This window comes from Helianthus annuus, chromosome 16, assembly GCF_002127325.2.
Source record: "Helianthus annuus cultivar XRQ/B chromosome 16, HanXRQr2.0-SUNRISE, whole genome shotgun sequence".
In the NCBI taxonomy this organism is placed as follows: Eukaryota; Viridiplantae; Streptophyta; class Magnoliopsida; order Asterales; family Asteraceae; genus Helianthus; species Helianthus annuus.
The window spans coordinates 107,632,743-107,652,980 of record NC_035448.2 but is presented as its reverse complement, the minus strand read 5'-3'; the positions used below and the strand labels follow the sequence as shown (position 1 = coordinate 107,652,980).

Sequence of the window (20,238 nt, the reverse complement as noted above, 5' to 3'; positions counted from 1 at the left end):
TCATTCCTTTTAATTTTTCAGTGTCTTCTTTGATTATTGATTCTTGTGCTGTTCTAATCTGATCATTTAAATCTACTTGTAGATTTAATTTAAGAGAACGTACCCTTTTTGGCTCTTCGTGATACTTTCGACTTAAAGCATCAGCCACCACATTTGCTTTTCCTGTGTGATACTGGATATCACAATCATAATCACTAAGTAACTCCATCCATCGTCTTTGTCTCATATTCAGTTCTTTTTGCCCAAAAACATACCTTAAGCTCTTATGATCTGTGAATATGGTAAACTTACTACCATAAAGATAATGTCTCCAAATTTTAAGGGCAAAAATTATAGCTCCTAATTCCAAATCATGGGTTGAATAATTTTCTTCATGACTCTTAAGCTGTCTAGAGGCATAAGCTATAACCTTTTGACGTTGCATTAATACACATCCATAACCTAACTTAGAAGCGTCACAAAAGACTACAAAGTCTTCAGTTCCTTCTGGTAACGCTAGTATAGGTGTATGGGTTAATCTTTGCTTAAGGATTCTAAAAGCTTCTTCTTGTTTTGGTCCCCATTCAAACTTAACAGATTTACAGGTTAACTTAGTTAAAGGAATGGCTATTCTAGAAAAATCTCGGATAAATCTTCTATAATAACCGGCCAATCCTAAGAAACTTCTAACCTCAGTTGGTGACTCAGGGGTTTTCCATCTGGTAATTGCCTCGATCTTTGTTGGATCAACATGAATTCCTTCATGATTAACTAAATGTCCGAGAAATTGTACCTGTTCTAACCAAAATTCGCATTTTGAAAATTTAGCATAAAGCTTTTCCTTTCTCAATAAACTTAAAAGTAAGTGCAAGTGCTTTGCATGCTCCTCTTTACTTTTAGAGCAAATTAGAATATCATCTATGAAGACAATTATGAATTTATCCAAATATGGCTTACATATTCGGTTCATCATGTCCATAAATGCGGCTGGGGCATTGGTTAAACCAAATGGCATGACAGAAAATTTATAATGACCATACCTCGTTCTGAATGCGGTTTTAGGGATATCCTCTTCCTGTACCTTTAATTGATGATATCCTGATCTTAAATCGATTTTAGAGAAGAATCGAGCTCATTGAAGTTGATCAAACAAATCATCGATCCTCGGTAATGGATACCGATTCTTAATCGTGACTTTGTTTAATTCGCGGTAGTCAATGCAGATACGCATTGATCCGTCCTTCTTTTTGACGAACAATATCGGTGCTCCCCATGGCGATGAGCTTGGCTGTATGAATCCTTTCTCCAACAATTCGTCTAGTTGTTTCTTCAGTTCTTGCATTTCGGCGGGTGCCAAACGATAAGGTGCTTTGGCAATCGGTGCTGTCCCTGGTAGCAGATGGATTCTGAATTCAACTTCCCTGTCTGGCGGTAGTCCTGGCAATTCTTCTGGGAAGATATCTGAAAACTGAGACGCTACTGGAATGTCTTTTAATTCTTTTCTTTTAGTGTTAGTGATTATAGAAATCAAATACACTATAGATCCTTTCCTTATATAACTCGCAGTTTTCATCACATAGATGAATTTAGTGGATCTAGATGGTTTATCTCCTTTAATTGTGATCTTTTCACCTCTTGGTGATTTTACCTGAATTGACTTTTGATCACATAAGATATTGGCTTTATTGGCTATTAACCAATCCATTCCTAACACGACATCAAATCCTACCAGATTCATTGGGTAAAGGTTTGCAATAAATTTTTGATTAAAAATTTCTATTCTTGCTCCTTGCAAGATTTCAGAAATCTTAACGGTTTCTCCATTTGCTGTCTCTACTAGACATTCTTGTGGTAGTTTAGTTAATGATTGATTTAGGAGTTTGCAAAATGAAGTATTAATAAAACTTTGGTTTGCACCAGAGTCAAATAATACTTCAGCAAAAATATCATTAACTAAAAACGTACCAGCAATGACGTCCGGAATCATCCTGGCTTCATCTGCAGTTAGAACAAATGCTCTAGCATTTTTAGTATTCTTGTTGTTTGCAGCTGTAGCCAATTTCGGACAGTTTGTCTTAATATGACCTTTTTCTCCACAGTTGTAGCACATTCCATTACTGGTTTTTCTCCTGCAATTTTCTTCCTTGTGTCCTGGCGCTTTACAGTAATTGCAGTAAGTAGAGCATCTTCCAGAATGCTTCTTCTTGCAGTTTCTGCAGTATGGTGCTGAGGTAGAACCTACATTTCTACGGTTGTAATTCCCAAAATGGAATTCTTGAGTAAGCCTTTGGGTTAGGTTTCTCCTCTGATCTTCTTCTTTAGTACGGATTAACTCATCTGTCAAGGTATTGGCTAGTTCTACAGCTTCTTCTATAGTTTGGGGTCTAACTGCCTTGACTACATGTCTAATCTCTCCAATTAATCCCCAGATATAACGGGAGATTAACACTGGTTCAGGTGATGCAAGGGTTGGTACTATCCTAGCATATTCAAAGAATGTGGTAGTGTAACCCTTACTGTCTACCCCGGTCATTCTAAGATTCAGGAACTTATTGGCTATCTGTTCCTTTTCATTGGGAGGGCAAAATTTTCTTTCTACCATGTTTTTGAATTCCTCCCATTCCATGCTATAAATTCTATCACTTCCTCTTGACTGGAGGATAGTGTTCCACCATTCTAAGGCTGCGTTTTTAAACAGATTTGAAGCAAACATTATCTTATCTTCTTCAGCACACTTGCTTATTTTCAGAACAGCCTCAGTTTTCTCTATCCAGCGTAGGGCTGTAATGGGTCCTTCATTGCCCGAGAATTCTATTGGTTTACAGGACCATAATTCTTTGTAAGAACAACCATATGGCATGGTTCTTCTTCTTTTGGGGATGGGCGCTTGAAATACGAGTCCATTGTTCACGCTGTGTTCCGGTTCACTTGATCGTTTACTACTATGCTTACTTTTATTATTTGCTTCTTGAACCGTTTGAATAATAAATGGCATTGCATCTATAATTCCTTGGGCCACTATGTGTTGAACGGTACTATTATCCATTTGGTTTCCATTGTTTGGATTCTCATTAACCACGTTATTGTTACTCTGGTTATCGTTATTCAGATTATCTTGATTTCCTTCGTCGGCCATCTGAATTTTAAACATTTACCAAATATTAATATCACAAATAATATTTGAATATAGCCAATCACATGACAAGCACTTTTTGGTCAAAAACGTCGAGCATTGCGACTTTTACTCTATTTATATAGTATGCATCATTACACACCAGTACTGAAATTTAAATTACAATACCGACTGAAATGTAAAGCTACAATACTAATAGTAGGCATCCGTAGTTTTTTTTTTCTAACACATACACACATATATTATTTTATTATATTATATTATATTATTATTATTACTACTACCGCTCCTGCCATCACATTCACTGATATGGATTCATCCAAAAATCCATATTACGCTCGTCGTATTTCCATATGAGGCGTTCTCCCACCTGTCGCATTCTCTCACTGCTTTCTAAAATTTCCTCACCGAAGGTCCTAAGTTCTTGGACATTTTCTGCACTCATTGGGGGTGCAGGTTCTAGGACTGGGTTTGGAATATAGGGTGCGGGTTCCTAATATGGAGGCATAGGGGTCTGGTATGGGTATGGATTCTCTAAAATTTCCCTAACATATGCATCACTAATGTTGTAGGGATCTTGAGGATCTAACCCTGGATAGGCTCCTAAGTTGGGTATTGGCACATTTTCCTGTATTGGGTTTTGTTGCACGTAATCCCTAACATCGTCCCACCAGGGGTCGTAGTTATTTGGGTCTAGGAGATTTGGTGCAGGTACCCTAGGTATCTCCTCCGGGTTGTAATCAGGCATTTCTATTTGATTTTCTACTTACATGGGTTGGTCAGGATTTTGTGGTTGTGGTTGGGGTGCTAGCATTTGTTCCAGGTTTGGGTCAGCAGCAGTGGTTACTAAGATATGAATATTGGCTATACCCCTATTGAGCATATCCTGATTATAGGCATCAATCTCTCTTTTTGCTGCGGCTAACACTCGCTGTTCCTGCAACTTTTTCATACGTTTTCTACGCTCGTGTGCTCCCCTACAGAACCATCCCCTCTTTTTCTGAGGAAATGGCTCTTCAGATTAAGCCTTAAACACAAAGATTCCTTCTTCCGTATCAGCAGAGTACCCCTGAGAGGGCAGGCTGAGAAGAGGAGGTGCCTTCGCTCCTAGGCGAACCAGACAATTGACGATACGCGTCAGAGGGTCCTTGGTCGCTCATACTGTAAACTAACAAATAGTCAGATAACACATAGCAAGAAAATACAATTATGCACGTATTTTCGTAATTTATTTCCTAACACTTTGAATTTTGATGTCAGCAGAACACTTCTGTGGCTGAATCAGTGGCATAGCTCTGATACCACCTTCTGTCACAACCCCCGATCCATAGTTCCCGAAAACAGGCGGCCGCGAGCCAGTTTCAGTGGTATCACGTTTATTTATCCAATTTGGCAGCGAAAATTTTCATCAGGACCGTAGTTAGGAAATATTTAATCAGAGTAAACCACCATATTTTATAACATTAAACATATGGGTAAAACCCAAGTTTTTCAATACACACATTTTATAGGAATAAATCCTATTTATTTAAAAACATCCATTTTATTCTTAGGTGACTTTATTGCCACTTTTCCAAGCCTCCAGTGCTGTCCAGCTGGCTTCTATTTGGCTTTCACATTTTGTTATTTGAAATGCGTTTTAAAAACATTTTGTCAGTGGGAAATACTGGTGAGTGAATCCCATTTTAATCATGTTTAAATAAAAAGTAATTTCACAGTGAACAGTATTGAGGGCGATCCCGCAATTACATTTGTTTCCAAGTTATACCAATTATCACCCGTTGGTACTGTCAGACCTGACTTGTGGAAATGTTACTCCTTAACCAGGTAGTAACAAATTTTGTATACAAAACCCCAACATACCCACGATAATTGTATTCTTACAAATACTCAATAACTGTTATTCGCATAGAAAGGTATTTAAGGTTTTGTAAAAACAGTTAACAAAAAGTGGATCAACTCACATTACTGTTTTAGGTTATCCTTTAGGGTTTCCTGGTGAATATCTATAATTTACACAAATGCACGTGTGTTAGTATAATAACCCATTTTAACATTAGTAATACCCTCCCCGAGACGGCATTCCAACGACTACGTCGGGCAGAACCACGACAGCCGTTACGGAACCCTAGATCAATCGGGCAGAGTATCTAATACGTCTCCAGGGGTTATAATACTTACATCGTAGCAGAACCTCGCTAATTAGGGGGTATAATGCCCGGGTATAATAACGCCACTACAGAAAATTGAGATTGAAAGAAAGAAATGAACGATCGGGCTGAAGGCCCGTTGCCTTCTATTTATAGGGCTGTAATTGCGTCCTCATGCGGCCCGCGTTAAGAATGGGCCAAGCTTACGCGGCCCGCGTCAAGCGTCAACGCTGGGTCAACGCGTAGCTTGGCTGGGTCACCTAGTAGGCTTGCCGGGTGTTGGGCCACGTGGCCGCACCGGGCTTTGCCACATTCTGAAACACTCGCGGCCCGCATCAACTTAAACGAAATCATACGCGGCCCGCATGAACTAAAGATTTCAGCGGAGTCCGGTTACACCTTAATGCGGCCCGCGTTAAGTTGAGGTGAGGTCCTACGCGACCCACCTCAGCTTAATTTTTAGTGTTTTTAATTTGTTTTATATATTATAATCTATTTTGGGCTCGGTTTTCATATACGGGGTGCATATAAAGACATGTTGAGACATTTTAAGATGTATTAGAGTGTCAAAATTATTATGAGGGTGTCGGTTTTACCGAGGGTTGTTATAACTACACGCATGCAAACCTTCAACGTGATTTGGTAGGTCATATATGGAACAACGCAAACGACGGGGACGGTGACGAAGACGAAGACGAGGACGAGTAGTGTAATTTTTAAATGTTGTCTTTTTTTTTATAAATTTTAGGTAGTGTATTTTTTTTAGGTTATGTAATTTTTATTTATGTTATGTAATAGATTTTATTATCTTCTTTTATGTCTTATTTTTATTTAAATTTTGAATTGTTTTTATAAAACTAAACAAATAAAAAAGTTAAACAATAAAATTTAAACAAACAAAATAAATTAAACAATAAAAAATTAGGTGGGGTAGCCCCATCCTCCACCCCTCAAATTACAAAATTACAAGGAGACCGAGATGGTGATGTGACGCCTACATAACCCTCATGGGGATGAGCCTCCCCGTACCCACTGGTCTAAGTTACCGGTATATGTAGTGTGGCAAATTCCTACATAACAAACCCCTAAACCTTTGAAGATCACATAAACAATGTGGAAGGACACAATGTGGAAGGACAAGAGCCCCGGAGTTAAGATTCTCTGGGTATGGACCATCGGAACTGCCGCCGGTAACTAATCTCTCCGCCCTACCTTCTTACTTTCCCCATAATCTCCGATCTAACATCACCTGTGTGTATGTGTGTGTGTGATCCAGTGCTTGTTGCAAATGTAGCCACAAGTAGAGTAAGTGACATGAACAAGATCATCAATGTCCCTGAAGAATCTTCGTCTCCTCCTGTTGATCAACAAACAACGGACTCCATCATAACTGGTACGGTTCTAGATTCAAGCTTAGAGAAAGAAAACTGACAAGCTAAGTTTTTTTTTTAAAGATTTTGTATGTTGAAGAGTTTTATATTTTGGAATTTGATTGTTGAATTGGAATATGGGTTGGATCTATGCATCATGTGTGATTGTGTAGTCTTTTGTTTTGTTATGATCTGGGTGCATGTCAGGTGTTCGATGAAATGTCTGAGAGAGGGTTATATGTATGTATGTATTAGTCAGGGTAACAATATTGTTTGATGAATTATGTGTTTTGACTTTTGATTGCGTGCACGATAGGTGTTTGATGAATTGTAACACTTAGTAATTACTATCAACCAAATATTGTTTGTTTCGACTACAATGAGCTTACATATTTGTTTTTAGTTGCTCGAGTCATGGGCATAGCATAGTGGGGGCGGGAGGGGGCGACCGACCCCCCGAACTTTTCGCTCAGTAGTGGAGAGTATGTAGTTTTCGTATAGAAATTTTTGGGTATACACGTTTTTGACCCCCCGGTTTTATAGAAATTTTTTGGTATATGCGTTTTCGACCTCCCGCTTGGAAATTTCAAGCTTCGGCACTGACTCGAGTACTAGCTGGTCAGCTATCCTGGATCACTTCCACACAACTACATTTAACTGTGGAGTTTTCCTTTTTTTCAAAGCTACTGTGCCCGTGGTATCATGGAGCTTTTCTTATGAACCCATCATCTTCCATGTCACATGATAGTTATAGGATTTACATGTTAGACAATGTCTCTTGTTATTGTAATCAGAATTATTTCAGTTTTAAGAATTTAATTTTAATAGGATTTTTAACATTCAAAATTTAGAAGTTGTGTATACATGGTTTTAAACACTTGATAAATTAAAACCCTTCTGTATTCTGATAAAGATCAAAGTTTAATGTATTCTTATGGTGGAAGTGATAGGAGGAAAGTACGAAACGGATAGATAATTTTGAAATAAAATGGAAAACGGATAGATCTACGGTCCGTTTATGATACAGAAACACCACATTAAGGTACGGTAGGGCAAACCTACACTGAGATAGAATACAGATACACCACTAACTCCGAATAGGGTCCAAAAAACACCATTCAAGATGCCACACTTGAATACACCACTAACTCCGAACAGGGTCCAAAAAACACCGTTCAAGATGCCACACTTGAACTAGCAATGGAGTATCAATTCTAACCCACAATCCAATGCGATAAAATTAACACAATTTTTTAAACTCATAAAACTCACTAACTATTTTCATTCATTCATTTCAAGTACATAAAGGAAACTAGAAGACAACCCCACGTTGCAAACATCTAGGAAAGTGGGAAATAACCAACTCAAAATAAAAATAAAAATAAAATAATATAGAAATAAAATAACTTGCATGAAAAAGAGAAATTAGGAAATTTGAAATAATGAAGTGATGCATTATGGTGGACATAAGGCATGGTGGCTTGGGTTTTGCATGGACATTAGAATCTCCCTCATGGATATCAGGTCAAATATTGTTGCGACTTGCGGACTTGATCAACCCATTGGCTAGCAATTTTAAATCATCATGCTTTATCGGGTCGCAATTGCTATCAGGAGAGGCACATTACTCGGATGGAGGCGGGTTGGGTGGGTACTTGTGGGTACACCGCCGCAACCCATACGAGTAAGGAGAGTGGGTTCTTTTTTGAGTTATACTACCCAGGAGAGGATAAAAATTGGCCGTTGCCAATGAGAGAGGAACTAGGGTAGGAGAGTGTCCCCTCCCTTTCCGATAGATTTGGGTTGAAATGAGGTGGCACAGTATTATTGGATAGTGGTATGGGTACATGCAGGTTGAGCTAGAAGTGCCCATACTATTTCTTTCAACATTACAAGGATCACTTCATATCCATGCTAGCATATTTGTTTACCCCTATTTATAGCAAAAACCATATTTTATGAAATATATAAATACCTTATTTTGCGGTTTTGCTACAACATAGTACAATCTTGGTCGAAGTTTGAGACATCATACATAAATACCATATTTTGGTTGTTCTATATCCAAAAATTGGATAACATATGATGTTTATATGTTTCAGTCAAGTCTTTGCCATTTTCCTCATCTTCACCTTTCAAGAACTTCAAGAACCAATATGCAGACGACTTTGGATGACGAGTGAGACCATTTATATAATCAACATAAATCAAACCGAACCGCTTTGTATAACCAAAGCACCACTCAAAATTATCCACCATTGACCACACGAAGTACCCCCTCACGTCTACTCCGTCCCTGCAACATAATTTTTTGTACAACATAAGAGCAAGGTAAAATATTGTGTATACATTAATTGTATAGGTGGCAGTTTCAACCCGCTTACTACATGGGTCAACTATTATAATGTAAATAAATGTATTCAAATGCTCCTTTAACGATATTATTAAACAAAGTTAGTTATAATTGTGATAATATAAATTTCTAATCATATTTAGCACATTAATTATTAATATAATGTTTAAAATAAGAACAAAAACTAGTATCAACATAACACTTGTCCTGAGATGTTGGTCCAATGGTCAAAAGGCCTGCCTCCCCTAGTGGAGACGTAGGTTCGATTTCCGCTTGGATCATTTTCGAGGGACATTTGGGTGAAGGGACGAATCAGGGCTTTAATCCCGGGTTCGAACCTGACGGGGGGCAAGGGTCACATAGATGAACTCACTTGATAGCCAGATAAACAGATGCAAGATATCCCTCAAAGTAAGCAACTCTCTGTTTGTCATCCAACATTTTACGTAGGGGAGATGCAACATTGTCTTCATCGTCCATACCTATAGATGGGCGACAAAGTATTCAGTACATACACACACATATATAGTGGCGCGTTTAATACATAATGATGTTTAAGTAGATAACATCAAGAACCACATAAGCATATTGTACATATTGTTAGGAACATAATCACGTAGTGGGAGAGAGAAAGAGAGGCGGTTCAAAAACCATCTTATGTGTCACATTTAAAGCAATATGTACAAATGTTTATACAACACTCAGTTTAGTTTTCTCCTTCAACATGGTTTTGTTTTGAACATCCCTCTATACACGTTTGTGTCCAAGCATTTGGTCGATTTGAAGCCTCTGAAGTGGACTAGAATGCATACGTTCACTAGAAATTTGTAAGTAAATTTAAAAATTAGTATATACATACCGTTTTCAGTAATGTAGATTGGCGGGTTATTGTATTTCTGAGCTATGTAATTAAGATTTTTCCACATACCCCATGGAACAACATACAACCATGGCGATGCTGCCTGCCATGAGATAAATTCAAATTAAAGTAGCAGTGGTGCCCCGATGGTATGCTCTAGAGTCTAGCGGTAGCTATATGAGTGGGTTGGTTAACAGGTCAAAGTCGGTTTGGGTTGAAATGGGGTGACTTTTTGTACGGGTCACAGCAAGCTATGATGGGTTAAGTTGGCCCGCTAAACTTTTTTGTCCTTTATCTTAAACTTTCCATACAAATATAGAAGACCTTACTTAAGATTGAGAAAACAAAATTAGTACAATAACAAATCATAGTTTTTGAATAAATATTTTTGGGAGTTGTATGTCTTAAAAGTAGACTTTGGGTGACTTCTAGCCCGATTTACCGACCCCCCCCCCCCAACTAAATTTTTTAGTTTGGCCAATTTACGATAAGGCACCCAAAACGACCCATTCATAAGCATATGGATCGAAATTCCCACCTCTAGTATGCATGCACAAATATACATATCATCCATACCTTTTCACCAATCGACCCGTTTTTCCAAGTAGCTGAAAAACAAAATTGGAGAACCATGGTAAACCTTCAAAAGAATAATGAGTCTGCTAAAAATATGAAGGTGAAAAACTAGTTGTGAAGGCTTGTTTTCATAGTTCTGGCCAGAAGGGGTAGAGCCAACCCTATATATATGTATGCATGCGCACATGTACATATATATAGAGAGAGAACGCATATGAATTTCGTATGTGTGTATGTATGTTTGTATATGCACTCACAAGCACGATTATTTGGCAGTGGAACGTAGCGTACCTATTCTTGTTCCCTCTTGTGCACTATAATAATCACTTTTATCTTTGTTTGTACTATGTGACACAAATCTTGATGTATAGTGATTCAAGCCAACAAAATCCACTGAATTTCTTAGTAATTCTTTATCTTTCTGGGAAAATACTGGAAGCTTGTCTCCAACTCTCTCCTGCATAGATATAGGATACTCTCCAAAAAATATTGGATCCAAGAACCTAAACAATGTATTCACATCATGCAAAACATAACATAATTACATGAATAAGTATTTAGAAATAAAGTATAAGTCAACCTACCATCCAAGCTGAAAGTCAACATGCCTTGCTGCAGCAGCTATATCTTCTTCTTTATCTGTTAAGGCCTCTGCCCATTCACAATCAACAACCAATCCTATTTCTCCACCTTGCAGATCCTGTTTTTAGTTCTATAAATATTTGTATTACTAACTGAGTTTATAAAACAATTTAGTATTCATTCACCTTAAATTTTGTTCTATATATTGAAACAGCTTCTGCATGGGCCAAAAGCTGGTGGTGGGCAACCAAATATGGTTCGGCTGAGTGACTGTCACTTCTTCCGGGTGCAAATAAACCAGTAGAATATCCGTTTACTGCTGTCTCAAGGGGTTCATTGATTGTAATCCACTTCTTCACTCTATCACCAAAACTTGCAAAGCAAGTTTCTGCATAGATCGCGAAATACTTTCTGCATGTTTGGTACATGCATAAATTTAATTTAAAAAAAATAATAATGTAACAGTTTAGGCAACTTTTGACCCGTTTATCCCGTCCTACCCATTATCAATAAAATACAAACCAAAGTGACACGTTTCATATTTAAGATTGTGGGTAAGGACAAAAGACGGAAACTTACACTATTGAGTCGCTTAACCACCCTCCCATCGAGTCATTAAGATACAACGGAAGATCCCAATGGTATAACGTTACACACGGCTCAATTCCTGAAATAGTATATTTGCAATTTACTTATAACAACTTAATCTTCATGGTAGAAAAAAAAAACAATTTTATCTGTTCATACCCTTTTCAAGTAGGTAGTTTATAAGATTATTGTAATACATGATCCCTTCATAGTTGACTTGGGTTCCAAGCCCATCTGTAAAGAAAAAGACATAGTTTTTACAAGAACCACTTTGGCAATTTTATTAGGTCATTATGGTAACAACAAGCATTAAGCTGAATCATATTGGGTACGTTTCTTTGTTTGGTAACAACAGGCGTTACCTGGATAGATACGTGACCATGATATAGAAAATCGGTAAGCACTGAAACCCAATTTGGCAATAAGATTAACATCTTCCTGTATTTTAAAAAATGTTAAAGGTGGATGAGTAATTCAAAAATACTAAAAATGCATGAGTACAAGAAAATTGACTGTTACTTTTCTAAGCAGGGTGACTAAATGTATGCAAATTCACAAATGCCAACGTTGTACGAAAACAAAACCTTGTAACGATGGTACTGATCTACTGCTATATCTCCGTCTTTCCCGTCAAAAATCTTGCCTGGCAGACCAAGATAAATTTTAAAAAAGAGAGTAAAATAGACTTCCTTTACGGTTGATGTCACGATGTGTCGAAAGAATATAGATCTAACAAGTGAAACAATAAACCTTTTGTGTGTGCGAAAGCATCCCATATAGAAGGACCTTTTCCACCCTCACTGGCTGCTCCTTCAACCTGCCATATATATATATATATATATATATAGCATCAAACAAGAGAACATACTATGAAACCGTATGTATGTATATGTGTGTGTCTGTAGGCCATAACAGCCTCTTAAGAGACCTTTCAAACAATGAAACCAACCCAAAATATCATGATTTAACGGTTTATAGTGTAACAACCCGAATAATCTTATCAAAGCCTAGCGTGACATGTGTCCGGAAACTCTCCAATTAATTCAAATATGTTGAAGGAGATGGATAAAATTATTAAAAAGAATGTTGATTAAAAGTTGAGGACTTAAAGTGCCTAAAAGGGCGTTTTTATAATTTTGGGAGGTCCTTTGCGGACCGTATGGGCTTAGCCCTTGAGGTCCGTAAGGCATTCAAATTATTCAGAGCGCATGGGTCCCTTGTGGACCGTAAGGCTTGAGCCCTTGCGGTCCGTAAGGGGTTCGTTGGCAGTAAAGCAGCAACTGGCAGTTACAGCCTGCATTCATGCCACCTTTACTCGCGAATTTGCCATACCTCTCCTTCTTAAGACACCTGGGATGCCACTAATCTCATCCTTAACACCCCTGGTAATACTTGGCATGATTAGGAAACATGAGAATTATTATAAATAGGTCCATAAGCTCACTAGTTCACTCACACCTTTCTCAATTCACTCTCAATCTGCTTTGGAGCTGCCTCTGATCTTTTGGAGCCTCCCTCTTGAGTTCTAAAAGTTCCTCCTATCACTATTAAGTGTTCTCTTTAGTCTTTAGCTCATTTCAGTTTTATAGTTAGAATTTATCCGAAAGTCAAGCAGTTTGACTTTTGCTTTAACTTTCAGTTCTGACCATTTTGGTCAAGTCAAAACCTGATTAAATTTCCCACGTGATCATTATATCATAGGGTATAATTCCCTGCAGTTACACCCCCTGATCATCACCTTTGGGCAGAGTCAAACTTATATTTATTAAAAAGTCAAAAATGCCCTTTTTGGCGTAAACTTAAATAAAATGGTTCTAAGCATATGTAACCTACATTCTAACTTTAATACTAGTTATATAACATCATAAAATGTAGTTAAATATATCGGACTCGTCATAGACCCATTCGACCACCTGAACCTGTTTTTACGTGCACGACTAATTAAAATGGTATAAACCATATAAACTATTCGTATCGGGTCAAATCTTTTCAAAACCTTTCCAAATCCGAATGCTTGGTTAAATAACATGTATCCCACAAGACTTCTCATTCGACGGGTATAAACCACATTCTATCCGGTCAACGCTTAATCTAGCGGAACCGAGCAAAATTCTAAAGTTAACGGGTCAAGTCAAAAGATAATAATTCTGTTCAATCCAGAACATAGAGCTCTCCAGTAATTGCGCCTAAGATTAATAAACTTTGAATACGACTTTGCTATGGTAAATACTTTTTAGACACTTTTATATTAAAACTTGCGATATGTCATATGCCACTTGGTACGGGTATCCTAAATGAGCAAATGCTTACAAATGTGGGTATTCATTTTAATCCGTTTTGCTTGATAACGCATTAAACGTTTGGAGGTTAATAGTACCGTATTCGGGCGTCCCGATTCATTTAATTGTAAATGGTCATTAAGTGCGGGGTGTATGCATACACCTGACAGACACAAATATTTTTGGCGTGTATATCGATCACATATTGGTTATAATACTGATTCCCGAATGTACGACAAGCCTGCAATTTGGTAACAAGAAAATATCCCAATGATTATTGAATAAAAATATCTTTTTTAAAAACGTTTTCTAAAATGCATCGATTAATAGTATTTACCAGTGAGAACTGACGTATTCTAAAGATTAACCGCAGGTGACGAACCTCAATAGTAGGCTGGATATGGTTCGGCAATAAGCTTTGGAATTTGCGACTCCACGGCTAAAGACCTATGATGTCTTAAGTCCTTTTTATTTCGATCCTACCTTGTAGGATATTTGTACCAAACAAGATGTTATATATTTCATTTAATATAATTTCAAGTTTTCATAACTTGTATTTTATCATTCTTTTACTTCCGCTGTCAATTGTGATACTGTTATCCTACCGTCACACATAAACCATAAGTCCGGGCCCACCGGGAAAATCAGGGTGTGACATATAGGTTAAGTAATAGCATGCTAATTCATAAGAAATGCATCCTTCATGTAAAGTTCACCTAAGGATGTTGAGTAAATCGAAGAAAAGAATAATATCCCACTCTGAGAGTAGGTCATGAGGAGGGTGAGATAAGCGTAAATGTTACATCTATCTATTGAGAAAGAGAGATTGCTTTCCTAGGAGACCCGACTAAAAAAGGAAATTCACTAGAATAATAACCATTTGACTAATGGCTCAGGTTTATCTTCAAGACAGGAGAGACACATGGGTTTGGATAGGCGATTCTGATGGAAAATTCTCGATAGGGGCTGTGAAAAGACTGCTCGATAAGGGCACTGATCACAACAACAACTTCGTTTTGGAATGGTGTAAGTGGATACCTATCAAGTGTAATGTGTTTTGTTGGAGGGCGGAAATGGATTGGATTCCCACTAAAACAACGCTTAGAAACAGGAACATTATCATTAATGACACGTTGTGCCCTCTTTGCGGGTGTGATGATGAATCGGTAGACCACCTCTTCATCGGGTGTGGGGTGGCGACAATAGTTTGGCTTCATATCAGTTCTTGGTGTCGGGTGCCCAACTTATACGCGTTCTCCATTCATGACTTCATGGTTATTCACAATTTCTTGGATCTAAAGGAACCGGATAAAGAAGTCTTACATGGGATGATGGGATCATTATGATTAGGTGTTGGAACATTTGGAAGGTCAGGAACGATCTCATCTTCTCAAACAAGACCGCTCGGATCGAAGACATCATCAATAACGTTAAATTGATGGGTTATTTTTGGTTTAAAAGTAGATCTAAATTGATTAGTATCTCATGGGAAAGAAACTAGTGTAAATTTGTAATTATGTAATTTGTTGTTTTTGTGGCTGCACGGGTTTCGGGTTTTGGCGCGTTTTAATGAAGTTCACCTTTCAAAGAAAAAAAAGACTAATGTATATTTACAAAAATGACCCTTGACTTTATTTTTACCAAAGTAACCTTTGACCAGGGAGTGGCAGGGACATTGCGCTAACTCCTCATTCCTCACATGCCCGAAAATTTTCGCCTGACGCAAGATGTTGACCCTTGACTATATTTTTATTGTTTTTGAGATACAACTTATTTTTCTTCTACTAATACAACATTTTTAAATATTTTCCCAATGTTTTCTTTCTAAGAGTTAAATGCCATTTTAGTCCCTGTGGTTTGAGCCATTTTACCAGTTTAGTCCAATGGTTTCATTTTTAACCTATGGGTCCAAAAAGGTTTCACAATTGCCATTTTAGTCCACTTAGTTAACTTCATTCATTTTTTCTGTTAACGAGAATGTCAATTTGGTCATTTTGTATGTAATTCTGTTAACTAAAAGGGCAATTCAACCATATAAAATGACCGAATTGGCCTTCTAGTTAACAGAAAAAATGGATGAAGTTAACCCAGTGGACTAAAATGTCAACTGTGAAACCTTTTTAGATCCACAGGTTAAAAATGAAACCTTTGGACTAAACTGACAAAATGGCTCAAACTACTGGGAATAAAATGGCATTTAACTCTAAATTTTAAGAGAAAAATGCCCGGATAGTCCCTGTGGTTTCGTCTTTTTTCACCTATAGTCCTCAACTTTCTAAAATTACCTGAATAGTCCCCAAGTTTTCAATTTTCGTTCCCGGATAGTCCCTGGCGTGAATGAAGGTTACTTTTCTCAGTTAAGTTGATGTGAAATTACAAAAATACCCTTAGTGTTAAATTAATACTACAAAGTTAAAAAACATATGCTTAATAATTTGAGATTTATGTGAGACCCACCCACTTCATCTTCTTCACTACACCTACAGAACCTGAACCTAATTATGTGCAATCATCAACTTCATACCTGCAACACTAACTCCACCAATAATGGCGTTTTTCGATCTCAACATCCCCTAAACAGATTCACCAAACCAAACCTCCACTAACAACAAATCCAAAATTGAAACCCTAAATAACTGTAAAACCCAAGCAGATTGCAACCGGAGAAAAAGAGATAAACCTCAGAATCGGTTTAATGACTGTTGAATACCAAATCGCATATTGCAAACCAGAGAAAAAGAGATAAACCTCTGCAGATTTCTTTGGTAACATCAACAAATCAAATTCCAAATCCGTTTCAATCAAAATCGAAATTTGCAATTAGATTAACAGAGGAAACAAAGAATGACACACCAAAACAGGATTGAGTGTTTTCCGATCAACCTTTTGATCTGAGAAACGGTTGATTTTGGATTTGCAGTGACGAATGCAGCACAGACTAAACCACAGGTTGATTTTGATTTTGGGGTCCCAGACCCATTGTTATGTATCATAAATATGTTGACATCAGATGTGGTGGATCATTGCAGATCCATCTTATGGTCTTGTTTTTTGGGGAAAATAAACATGGAGTATGAACATTATCAAGATTTAATGGTTTGCTTTTATGGATTCGTTGCTTTTGGGGAAAATAAACATTTACACTGTGTTCCAGAGTTTACTAACGGAAGGAAAGGAAAGGAAACAAAAAGAAAGTAAAAATATTTTGTGTTCCAGAGTTTCATTTAAGGAAGGAAAAGAAAGGAAAATAAAACATGTCGTGTTCCCGAGTTTCATTTAAGGAAGGAAAAGAAAGGAAATGACGGGAAAGCTAGGCTAAATTCTTTAATTTTTCTTTCCTTCCGATTTGGGAGGAAACGGTGGGAAAGTAATCTTTTATTTTCCTTTCTCGTCCTTTCCTTTCTCACTTTTGCTTTCTTTTCTTATCCCTCGTTAAGTTAACTCGGGAACATAGCGTTAGTATGAACAGGGAGGAGATGGCGTGTGAAGAAGGTTGTGATGGTGGTGGATGCTGTGAAGAGAGAGGGGGAGAGGCAGTAAAGAGAGAAGGTAGGTAGGTTAGAGAGAGAGAGAGTGGGTTAAATATAAGTGCAGGTAACCTTTCAAAAAAAAATATAAGTGCAGGTTTAATTTATTAGTTTTTTTTAATTATAAGGGCATCTTAGTAATTCCACATCCACTTAACACCAAAAACTAACCTCCATTCATATCAGGGACTATCCGGGAACAAAAGTTGAAATGTTGGGGACTATTCAGGTAATTTTAGAAAGTTGGGGACTATAGGTGAAATAAAGCGAAACCACAGGGACTATCCGGGCATTTTTCTCAAATTTTAATTTTGTTACTTTTGGCATAAGGTTCACTTATCTTGCGTGGGTGTAGCGTAAGACACTTCTATTATTTCTTAATTTTTTATTACTTTTAGCTCAAGATTAGTGCAACATTTCCATATTCCTATGCTAACGTGACGTAGGGTCTGACGAAACGGACACGTGTATACATGTTATTTTATGAATTTTTTGGTTAAAAGATGGTCAGTGGTCTTTACTCCTTTTGTTAATTTCCTTTTAGCCAAAATGCCTTTTAAGCGATAAAAAAAAAATTCCTCTCTTTTATGGCATAAAACGTTAGACTAACTTTTGCTTAAGTTCAGGTAAAGTGTGACCGAGTTATAAACTAGGGTTTTTTTTTTTAAGATAGTTTTTAATCCTAGTTTAAATCAAATAGATTTCTTGTTTATTAACCTGTAAGGTTTATAAATAAGGGATTATATTGTAAACTTAATATCGATAATTAATAAGAAACGTGAATAAGTGTTGATTCCATAAGTTCGTAACATACCCGATCTTCTTTCACAAAAATACAAGTAACATCAAATATATATATAACACTAAAAGAGAAAATGAAAGAGTAAAAACATAATAAAAAGATTTTGTGAAGTTGACATATTATGTGGTCTGCTTAGGTGGAATCTGAATAACATGCATCCTAATGTTGGTCATTATATTTTTATAAAAGATTTTGTCACTATGGTTACTTTGTAATGACTTGATTGTTGCATTAAACTACCCCGAAACTAATGCAAGCATATACAAAATCAATACGGACCGGATAGAAAGACAACCTGGTAAGCAGAAGTAGCGACGCCAAAGAGGAACTTCGCGGGGAAATCAGCACGACAAAGTTTATGATCAGTCGGAATCATGGAGTTCCATTCTTCCTCCATCAATCTCTTTCTCTCGTTCTCCATTATTGATTGAGCAAGAGTTCCTCAAGAAATACAAAGTATGTTGTTGATTTTTACTCCCCACGAGACCTATTTATAAACCACCCTCTAAACCAAGAAACATGGTGGGTTTAAAATCTATACGGTACGTTTTTCATACTTTAACACTTTACTTGTTCATTTTTTTCTAGGAATATAAAGTTGTATATAAATATCATATTCATCATCAATATTTATCATTTTCGAAAAAATTAATATAAGTTTATGCTTTTAAAAAAAGAATAAACCTTTTTTGGTCCAAAATTGCTAAACTTCGGTGAAAATTGGGCCCTTCGGCCCACCTAACCAGCCTAGTTGGTTTGGTTTGTCTTTTTTTCAAAACTATAGTTAGCAATTTGATCTAAAATTTTTATCAAAATTAACCGAACCGTATCGTGAACAATGTTACTCCTCACCAAACCATAAAATACAAAGAGTGGATGGTTGATTGTACTATTCTTATTTATAAACTGAAACTTAGAATCATACAATTTTGATAACTAAATTACATAAAATCATTACAAATTAAACTAAAATACCTTATTATTTTGTGCAAAAGTGTATAAATTTCAATTGGAAAGTTAAAAGTGTAAAACAACTCAATGTAGCTAGAATGAACCAACCACTTAAAAGAAAATTCTCGGGTTCGGCTATATGTAATGAATCAGATTACTTTTTACATAGTACATGTAAAAAAACTAGTATCGACTGCTATATACTAGAAAAATTATCCGAAATCACTTGATCTCAGTACCTAACACTAGAGACCGCCCAAACCCAATTCGTCATATAGATACAAACCCAAACCCAAACCCAAAGCTAAAGTACAAATCATAATTTATTTTGGGACCGGAATGCTAAACCGGAAGGAAAGTTTGATTATGAGACCTTATATTACGATGATGTCTAGATGGTTTAGCCTAGTTTTTATACCGTTGCATAACCCTGGATTTGTGCGAACCGACCAAAGTATAATTTTTTAAATTAGATTAAAAAAATGGTGTTTTATTTTTTGTTATAAACACACCTTAATCGAACAAGAATGCACTCATTAAATTAACATTTTTTTAATACAAAACATGCATGAAATCTACCAAACTTATGTACTAATCAACCCAACCCAACTCCACCCGTACCATTATGAAATGTTATAAAAAATCAAATAATTGAGTGTTTATTTAACTACAAAACATGTAAAGGTTTGTTGTTGAGTTGTAATCTCACCAAACCATACAAATACAAATAATGTGTGGTTGTTGGTTAATTAAAAATAAAAGTTAAAATCATAAATATGATAATTGTATTAGATCCATTATACACTGAAATAAAAAGTGTAAAACAAGTAGAAACTAGAGATGGGCATATCCGGTTCTTTTTAATAACCGGAATCGGTTCTAAACCGTACCCAGTTCTTGAATGAGTGTTAATGGAACCGGTTCTTGGTGTAATCGGTTCCAGTTCCTATCTGGGTTTTAACCATTAAAACTAGAACCGAGTGTAACCGGTTCCGCATAGGGTTGGAACTGGTTCTTGGTGTAACCGGTTCCAGTTCCTATCCGGGTTTTAACCATTAAAAATACTGTAGGAACCAGTTCCTACCCGCG

The 20,238-nt window shown here is 36.8% G+C and overlaps 1 protein-coding gene and 1 long non-coding RNA gene across 2 annotated transcripts; one reads left to right on the top strand and one right to left on the bottom strand.

Moving 5' to 3' along the window:
- The first annotated feature begins 6,228 nt into the window (after positions 1–6,228).
- Positions 6,229–6,930, top strand: LOC110917382. Its single transcript, XR_002580524.2, has 2 exons — positions 6,229–6,452; positions 6,539–6,930. It is a non-coding gene; the product is annotated as an uncharacterized LOC110917382 (long non-coding RNA).
- Positions 6,931–8,555: 1,625 nt separating this feature from the next.
- Positions 8,556–18,660, bottom strand: LOC110916750 (beta-glucosidase 42). The gene is made up of 13 exons (XM_022161430.2): positions 18,494–18,660; positions 12,341–12,407; positions 12,175–12,233; positions 11,953–12,028; positions 11,750–11,824; positions 11,582–11,669; positions 11,188–11,413; positions 11,005–11,120; positions 10,712–10,923; positions 10,421–10,452; positions 9,845–9,947; positions 9,359–9,467; positions 8,556–8,928 (listed from the first exon to the last, which is right to left on the bottom strand). Exons 1-13 carry the CDS (start codon positions 18,617–18,619, stop codon positions 8,691–8,693), a joined length of 1,527 nt encoding a protein of 508 aa, XP_022017122.1. The 5' UTR covers positions 18,620–18,660; the 3' UTR covers positions 8,556–8,690.
- Between the last annotated feature and the right edge of the window lie 1,578 nt (positions 18,661–20,238).

Coding starts and splice junctions, on each gene's coding strand:
- LOC110916750 (XM_022161430.2), bottom strand. CDS start 18,619: ATGGAGAACGAGAGAAAGAGATTGATGGAGGAAGAATGGAACTCCATG. Junction 11,670..11,749: donor AAACTACCTACTTGAAAAGG/GTATGAACAGAT, acceptor ATACTATTTCAG/GAATTGAGCCGTGTGTAACG. Junction 9,468..9,844: donor AATCTACATTACTGAAAACG/GTATGTATATAC, acceptor GCCCATCTATAG/GTATGGACGATGAAGACAAT.